Consider the following 9259-nt stretch of genomic DNA (forward strand, 5'->3'; position numbering starts at 1 on the left):
GGTCTTTAGTGTATGAAAGAAACTCGACAAGGCTAAAATGATCTTTATCAATGACAACGACAAATACATCTACTTCTCCTCTGTAAGTAGGGTTAGGGTCTGCGATAACATGACCCCCATGATGAAAATATATCAATATATAGTCGTTCATATCTCAAAAAGGAAATACCCAAAAAGCCCCTTACTTTATCAGTATAATTTCCAAAAAAAAACCTAGCTACGAAATGCAAACAGAGAGTGGACACAATCAAAACATACACCTTCTTCTTCAAGGATGAAACATGCAAACACAAGAAAGATTGAACTTTCATACACTTACCTAGGTTTTGATCGGTGAACTTGAAGAGGGTTTCGCCTTTGAACTGAAGAGACAATGGAGAGACAGTGTTGAAGATCAACTTTTGACCATTTAATCTTAAATTTATATGACGTGTAAAGTTGATAGTGTTGGCAGGATATAATTGGTCAACTAATCTATGTGGAGGAAAGTGTAATACACGCTCTAGACTCCAACTTCAGATTATTAAAAAGTGTCAAAATGATACATCAGACCCTTACATTATGTGTCTAAAATGAAGATCTCCTGATTTAGGTGTCTAAGTGAAAGTTGGTGCCAAGTTTAAGGGTACACCGATGGATTTGACCATTTAAAAATAAAGTTTTTATCCCATATTATGAAAAATAATAAAAAAAAAAATATTTTATGCACGACTAAAATTTACTCAAGGTAAGAAATAATTTTAATTTTTTTTAAAGACAAATATAATATAGATCTAAAATTGTGGGATTATAAAAAGAATCTAAAAGCAAATATATGAAAGTAATTAATTATTCTATTTATGATCGAGACTTTAAGTAATTAATTGTCAGTCATTAATTTCAAACTACAACACGTGTCTTTAGTACAAACAAAAACTTGAAAGAAAATGAAGAAAAGAGAAATAGGATCCTGGGCAAGATATCCCATAAGTTAATGAATTTGTTATCGCCAAAAAAACAAAAATAACCTTGATAATATATTCTCAGAAGTTAATTGATTATTTAAGAAATTAACTCCTTTTATGACAGTTAGGGCACATAATATGTAACTAAAAATAATATTAAATGTGTTCGAATAATAGAGGAATAAATATGATCAGAATTGTACAGTTAGAAAGGCTTCTTGTACTTTTAAGAAGAATGATGTGAATAATTTTGAAAATTCAATTAAGCGTGGAATTTCCGTGATATGAAAGAACTAAGAATATTGTTTTAAATACAAGGGGTTTATCTGACCCTAAATTATTATAAGGAGTGTTTAGTACATTAAGCCAAAATTTTATGCATAAACAAGCGTTTGGACTCCAGCGATTTCAAGCCGTGTGGAATTGGTTCGCTGCTCTTTAAAAAAACTAGCCTTCCTGGAGTTTTATGAATCTAACACTTCATACTTAGAGCCCGTTTGGATTGATTTTAAAAAAATAACTTTTATGTATAAAGTGCTTTTAGAACTTTGAAGTGCTGAAAATTATTTTTATAAATAAACAGTTGAATGTTTGGATAAAAGTGCTTATGATGTGAATTTTAGAGTTAAAAGAATAAAAAAAGGTAGTTTGAGAATTTAGTTAAAATATAAGAGATATAAAAGTAATTTCCATGGTCAAAGAAAATGACTTTAAGCACTTTGAAAAAAAAAAGTTAGGAATTCTAACTTTTCATTTTTGACTGACTTTAAGAACTTTATGGCTTAAAGTCAGCATTAGACAAACACGTTCAAAAGCTAAAAAGGGACTTTAAGTTGATTTTGACCAACTTAAAGCCAATCCAAACGGGCTCTTAATAAGAAGACTGAACAAGTTATTAAAATTGCATTTTTCAAGTGAATAAAAGTAGACTAGAACCTTAAAATAATAATTCAACAATCTAGAACATGATGAAAAAGGATAAAGAGTCATTAATAAGTCAGACCTGTGCAGTTATGTTCCAAGTTGCAGAATCAAGAAACTACAATTCTTCGGAATCCATGTCACTGCCTAAATTGAGCAAACAAAATTTACTACATAATACATAATATTAGACTTTCTTAGGAGTTCAAAAACCCAACCTATATATTATATACCAGCACTAATTTAAGATGAAAAACAAACTTCTTGAAGCATCCTACTAACAGACCATCTGCTTGATCCATGTGTCAAAACGGCAAAATGGGAAGCTCACCAAATCCTGAAAATACACATAAGGACATCAGATGTTGGCTTCAGTTCAATGCATTGAGATAAAAGTCCGTGTCGAATGGAGCTTTGAACAGTCCCATTTCTTGAAAGCTACCACCACTGTGGCTATTAGCACCCAATGTATGGTAACGAGGATCGGATGAATGTTGTCCAGCCTGCCAATATTGACTGGACATATGCGGCACACCCTGTGGAATTGCCTGAATCATCTGCTCAGGCATGCTGGTCTGATTTGCATGGTTGAGTGAAACAGTCTCAGGCTCGGATGAACCCCAGGAATTAGTTGACAGAAGAGAGAGAGCACGAGGAAATTCCGGTCCTGTAACCATATTGAACATGGATTCCTTGGCACCTGATGGAGAAACGAAAAACTAACGTACTTCAGAAAACTTAAAGATGGAATTCTACTATCTTTCACATTCAATCAGTTTTCCCAACACCCGAGTTTGTCCGCACTTCCCAAAACAATTTTCAGCATTCTACAATTCGTTGTAGTGAACATATTAAAGAGCAACTTCTCAAAATTTCAGAGGCTACACATAGCATTTCAAATTTTAAATCTCCTTTTTTTTATTCCATAAAATATCTTCATGAAAAATAAATTGAGTCAATTCAGTGATCCTGACTCCATTTTCAAAAAGAACAGTCAATTCTACTGCGACTATCAGTTATATATTGGACATGATATTTTCTGTATCGCCAATATCTAACAGTGTCTTTGCAGACAAAAGATCCACGATAAATAGACGTGAATATCTAATCTCAAAACTGAAAAAAGAAAATGTGATCTCAATTGAAATGAACCCCTGACACAAAACTAAAGAGTAACTATCAAATAATTTATAAGATATACCCTTAGTCTTTACTTTGACAAGTAAGATATTTTCTGGTCTTGTCCGAAGCAAATTATGAGGATGATAAATGCTTAAGTATCAAACCCTTGTGTCTCTTATGTCACTTTTGCAACTCCCATCTTTTTGCAAGCTAAGTGCAAATGATTGTTATCTCACAAGCAAGTGAACATTTTACCACCTTTGGTGCACTACTTCAATGTATAGTTAGGAACAAACTTACCAACTCATCTCAAAACTACTTCAACTCTCTCACAAGTGGTGATATTAGCTATGGGGTGTATGTTGTCGGCTTAAGTCTTTCAATTTACTCAAGTATGGAAAAAGAAGAGAAACTAAGTCATAATCTCCAACCCCAAATGGCCAAATGTATAGTTAGTTATTGCAAGTCTAGTTCTGCTTCAACCACTTTTGAAGCCTCATCGATATAGCACTCTTGCAAATTTTCATAATTGACTCCTGGATGAAAACACCTTGGAAGTCTAGTACATAAGGAAGTGTTTCAGAACATCTAAAATTGTAGTTCAAGCAAAAATAAAGGTCTCCTAAATATAAAAATAGAGCTTCCAACCAAAGTGCTTGCTACCATCTTCATCACATATGGGCCAGATGCAGAAAAGGCACAAGTAGACTATGGCACATTTATTGTTGGGTTCTAGATAAGATTGTACTCTGTAACCCATAATGCAAATACAATGCAGCGATTGTTGACTACTAATTAGCCTTATCAAAAGAAAAAGATGAGTACTAATTAGGAGGGAGATATACTTTAATAAGACCTAATGATTAATCCAGTAGGCAACTAATGAATTCTGAGATAACTGCTTTTAAAAAAGACACAAATAGAGGCAGGGCAACAGTAGAAATCTTCTTTGCACAATCACATACTATTCAAATATTGCAATGCACAACAGCTGTGGATTGACAATAGTGAAACAAACCTCGATTGAAAACCTCGGTTGTGGTGCCCTTGGAGGGCAAGAGCAAGCTAGATGCATTACTCTGTGCACCCACAGCCCGTGAAAACTGGATCCCCTCCAGTAGTGACTTCCCATTTGTGCTGCCTGTTCTTTCAGGCTTTGGAGTAAACCCTCTTGTAATACTGAACTTAGAGTCTTGAGTGCTCTCCCAGGTAGAGTTTGCAGCATCTCTGCAGTGAATGAGTTGTGCGTGGTTGAGCACAAGGTCCATAGGTTGCCTGCTATCTGTAAACATGAGATCACATAAGATGATACTTAGTATTTCACAGCAATGCCTTCATGGATAAGCAGATGGTCCAACAAAAAATCCACTTTCCAGAAGACAATTGCTCAAGCACAAGTAATTCTTATCAACTTTATGCACACGTTATTGTTTTAGATAAAAGTGATGATTGCATCTTAAATGTAACTGGATTATTAAAATTAATGCCAGTACAAAACTGGTTTATACCAGTAAAGAAAAAATAGATTTTGCCAATTAGTCAGACGTATTACTGTCCATGTTTAGCTTGTTCTCAATAACTATTACTGAAGCATGTCATCTGAGTACTCAAAGCCACATTCAAGAAGGGAAATGCCAATTCCCAATATAGACAACATACCATAAAACAATGAAGAAAGCCTTGCTGAATTGAACTGGATAGTTTCCTGGTGAGGCTTGCGGCGCCGTGCATTGTGATCAGAGAGCCTCCTACGACAGCTTCGCTTCTTTTCATCAAATTCAGACACACTATGGAACCTGAATTCACAGATATAAAAATAGGAATGAGAGATGAACTACTGCTACATATAGAAGATTATTGCTAAAAGGCACAGATGATGCATTCTAAGGACATCAAAGATCTAATACAAAGATATAATTAGACTCTTATCAAATATTTACCTGCTACACTGTTGACAAAAGCGGCGTGCTACACCTGCTACAATAACCTTTGGGCTTTTGGAATGACTGTCACAAACTCTATGCTTCCGATAATATTCTTTAGCTGAAGAAAGATCAAGGTTGCAACCTTCAACCTGACAGCGAGGAATCGGTGAATTCTGACTAGATGATTTTGCTTTCTTTGTTGCAGCAGATGATGATGTGGGGTTCGGGGGGAACGATGAAACCTTAGCACTGCTTCCACCACCAATGGTTTCACATGTCCGCTTACCAATTTTTAGACCTATCACTGGTTCAACAGAGCCTACTGAAGCCTCCATGGGTGGTGAATTCCTAGAGACCTCAGCTTTGGAGGTTTCCAATTTCTTATTAGGATCCTCAGGAGAGGTATTAAATGCCTCAAAAGCAAAGTTGCATGCTTTAAAACCCTCCTTTGGTGAAGAGTCAGTAGAAGCTGATATTGAGCTTTTGATGGAAGAACCACACTTCAAGTCAGAACCATAACCACCAGTGCCACTGCCACCACTCGACAAATTGAAAGATCCCCCATCAAGTTCTCCCTCTTCTTCAACTCCCCAATCTGTTAATTGTAGTTCTTTAGGACTTTCAGAGGCCTTTGAACCAAACATTACCAGATTTCCCCAGTCCCACTTTACATTCCACTCCATCTTGGGAAAGAAGCTACGAGATGGCTTTACCAAATTTCCAGACTCATGGAATGCAAAAAAATAATTAGGACTTGGCTGCAAAATATTTACACACAAAGTTAACTGATATGTATTCCTAGTTTAACAAGTACCTAATTTCACAAAAGGCAAAACAATCATTTCGTCGGACAACAGGGAAGCAAGAAGCAAAGAACAAGTACACAATTCAGGACCAGAGGAAAAAGAAAAGGAAACCTTTCCATCAAGGCTCACCCAATGATGTAGCTTGGCTGGTTCACAAGTTTGCTGCTTTACCTCTAAACTGTAATTTCACTAATTCTCTTTCACACTTGCAGGATCTTATTGTCTCTCCTAATACAACTTCTTTTCCAGGCTAATTGAACACCTCAAAGCAAAATGAACTAAATTATCACAAAGTATTGTTCCTCAAATCACCAGTCAAGCATCCAAGCCCCATAATATATACTTGAAATCAGTAGTGTGTCTGAAACTATTCCTCAGCTAGTTCCCACTCATATAGCCATAATCTAACAAACGGAAGCATCTCAACCATTTTTCGTCCAAAGCCATTTACTAAGAAGTCTTTTAATTTGTTTTTAAGAGAGAGAAATGAAAGGAAAGAAAAGGGTATTGTAATAACTCTGTCTTGTACTCTAAAGTAGCTCATACACATACAATTACTATATGAACTTCAATTATTTCAAGACAAGGTAGAAAATGAGATTCGCCTCTTTGACAGAGCTGTTTGATTCCAGTAACTAGTACGAGGCTGATTAAGACGGTCAGAAAATTATAAGTAGACAAGGATAACTATTCAAATACAAAAACAGAGCTCAAGCCCTTCCAGTCCAAGACCACAAATGTTTCTCCCATCTGTTAACTCCACAACATCATTTTCAGCTAATTGTTTCGTCACCTAATCAATGAAACCAAATTAAATTGTTCATCAACCCCACAAATGGCACAAACAAATGCTTGCCGACTAGGTCTAATAAATATTTAAGTTTAATTTTATCTTACATATGATAGACTTGATTGTGACAGATTTACTGACACCCTTTTTACAGATGTGAAATACTAGTAATTTGTATGTTTTCCCTTATCTCTTTCAGATTATATATCTATCAAAAGAAAAAAAGGAAAATAAAAACACATTATTTTCTTAAGAGTATAGAGAGGGGTAGTTGGTACTTGTTTGGAAAGTTATGGTCCCCCATCTTAGGGTTTCATTGGAATTCACACCAAAAGAAGAAGACAGACTTTTCCATACTTAAACTAACGGATGAATTCTTTTCCAAGAAAATACGAGAGAAGGTCATCGTTTAGGCAGTCAGCATCGTAAATGCTGCAAACTTTATCACCTAGATAACTAAGAGCAAAGAAAAGATTTTCCAGAGGATACTAGCACCGGAGGAGACAGGAAATTCGTTAAGGGGTATTCATTAAACCAGACAAAGGGTCGTCACTTGACACCCTCGGGCAAGGGTAGCTCCGCCCATGGATACGAGAATGGATTTCATTCGTCTTTTCCTCATACAATGAGAAAGATCAATCGAAGACTCTAATAAGAAAAAATAACCACTCTTCAAAATACAAACTAATTGGGTCAATTTTGCTTCTTTCGCATCAGTTTAATTCCAAACCCAGAAAATAAAGGAAGAAAAAAGGATTCTGAAACCTAATTTTTTTTTTCCATATTATGCAAGTTATGAGCAAATAACTATACATCCTCTTAATCTGTTTCACCAAAAATGGATAAAAATAAGCAGGTGACATAAACCAAGAAAAGGGTGTTTGGAACACCATATTATGGAAGATTTGAGCAAACAAGAACGCAGTCCCTCAGTCTGTTTCTCCAAAAGTGGAAAAACCCAGTTCTTGTGGAGATGATGAGAAAAAATAATTGATATATATATATATGTAGTATAAATTACACTTACTTGTACCCACAAATTCTAAATCCAGAAATCCCCTCTATATTGAGCAAACAAAAATTCATTACTCCAAAAAAGGAAAGAATCGATGGGAAAACTGTAACAAGAAACAAAACTCAGATTGTTTTGAAATGATTTAGATAAGGTAAAGGCAAAAACGGTCATATCTATTCTTCTTCTCCACAGAAAAGTAAAATGATTAGCTTGGTAAATAAGGAATACTACAACACAATAGAAGATAAAGCTCACCTATGATGAGAGCTAATTTCTTGAAAGAGAACTATTGAGATTTTTCACTTTACCAAATGAAGAAAAAGAGAGAAAAGAAGCATACAGTAGAGAGTGGTGACTGGTGAGTGACTGTGTCAGTGAGAGAACGACAGAGTGTGAGCTGGTGATGGGAGAGATTTTACAATGTGTGTGTTGTTATATGATAAGAGCTGTATTGCACATTTTTAGGGAGTGATTTTCTTTTCTTTTCACCGTGGTTGTGGATATGTGAAAAATAAACAACGGAACGCGTGGATGGTTGTTTAACAGAGGTGTCAAGTGTCCACCTATTTAATGACCGCTTTTACTGTTGCATACAGTTTTTTGGCTCCTTTCTCTTGGCACTTTCTTTCCTCCCCACTATCTGTTCTTTTTTCTTTTTTCTTTTTCTTCTGGTTTTTAATAGAATCCTTTTCATATTTTGTAGCATGGATTTAAGTTTATACCATGGGAAGATCACACAACAATGATCTTTAAACACATTATTGGATCATAAATCGTAATGCATCATTTCAAACGATTATGTTAGTCTGGAGGACAAATGGCCGTTGTTGGTTGGTGCCCTGATATATATATAGTTAATATATAAAGATATATATAGTTAATATATAAAGATATAATCATAATAATACTCATAATAAGTAAAATCAGTTTCAATAAAATAGTTTAAATCAATAATAGTGTACTTCATGAAACTCTGTAAAATCGGCCAATAAAAAAATAGCCAAATCAGTAGTGTGTCTGAAATATTGGGGATATGTGATTACACAGGACATGGCGCAGTTACAGCTTACCGAGGACATGACCTTAGATAAGAGGGTGTGGAGTACCCACATTAGGATAGAAGGCTAGTACATAGTCTCGTTATTCTTCCATATTAGTAAGCGAATTAGAGCACTATAATTTTCTTTGTGGAGGACTCAGATTAGGATAAAAGGCTAGGTGACTTATCCTTACACCATAGTAGTTGTAGTTCTGCTCATTGTTTATTGCCATTTGATTTCTGCATTGTATTGCTGTTTATAGGTGTGGGGCCGTTGTACTTTGATTATCTTATTTATTTATAGTAGTTAATGCCTCTTTCTTACGTACTATTCTACCATGACTTTCTCACTTTTGTTATTTCTTATTTTTATCTTATTTTCGATATGCTTGTTCCTATCTAACCTTTTATCTTATTTTTCTCTCTTGAGCCGAGGGTCTTTCAAAAACAGTCGCCCTACCTTTCAAGATGGAGGTTAGGTCTACGTACACTCTACCCTCTCCAGACCCTACATGGTGGGATTATACTGGGTTTGTTGTTGTTGCTTATAAAAATCAAGTTCAACAATTTCATTCATAGGCCAAATAATGTACATATACATATTTCATAGTATAGAATTAAAATACAATAACAAGTCCTATCCATATTACCTTTAAGGTTAAAAGCATGCTAAAAAGGAGATATACCTCATGAATTC

The 9259-nt window shown here is 35.1% G+C and overlaps 1 protein-coding gene across 4 annotated transcripts; it reads right to left on the bottom strand.

Moving 5' to 3' along the window:
• Positions 1-1910: 1910 nt before the first annotated feature.
• LOC129880576 (squamosa promoter-binding-like protein 12) lies at positions 1911-8050 on the bottom strand. Of its 4 annotated transcripts, none has more exons than XM_055954666.1 (5): positions 7864-8050; positions 4928-5670; positions 4647-4783; positions 4006-4269; positions 1911-2565 (listed from the first exon to the last, which is right to left on the bottom strand). In XM_055954666.1, exons 2-5 carry the CDS (start codon positions 5593-5595, stop codon positions 2237-2239), a joined length of 1398 nt encoding a protein of 465 aa, XP_055810641.1. In that variant the 5' UTR covers positions 5596-5670; positions 7864-8050; the 3' UTR covers positions 1911-2236. The 4 variants fall into 4 exon arrangements, with proteins under 4 accessions (XP_055810641.1, XP_055810639.1, XP_055810640.1 ...); XM_055954664.1 differs by having other exon boundaries at positions 7779-8050; XM_055954665.1 differs by lacking the exon at positions 7864-8050 and adding an exon at positions 5848-7731.
• Between the last annotated feature and the right edge of the window lie 1209 nt (positions 8051-9259).

The sequence above is a fragment of the Solanum dulcamara genome, chromosome 2 (assembly GCF_947179165.1).
Source record: "Solanum dulcamara chromosome 2, daSolDulc1.2, whole genome shotgun sequence".
Classification (NCBI taxonomy): Eukaryota; Viridiplantae; Streptophyta; class Magnoliopsida; order Solanales; family Solanaceae; genus Solanum; species Solanum dulcamara.

Bases quoted from the DNA above. Each gene is read 5' to 3' on its own strand.
- LOC129880576 (XM_055954666.1), bottom strand. From the start codon at position 5,595: ATGGAGTGGAATGTAAAGTGGGACTGGGGAAATCTGGTAATGTTTGGT. The intron at 4,784-4,927 runs GTAAATATTTGA...CTGTGAATTCAG, and splicing joins TTTTGTCAACAGTGTAGCAG to GTTCCATAGTGTGTCTGAAT. The intron at 4,270-4,646 runs GTATGTTGTCTA...TCATGTTTACAG, and splicing joins GCTTTCTTCATTGTTTTATG to ATAGCAGGCAACCTATGGAC.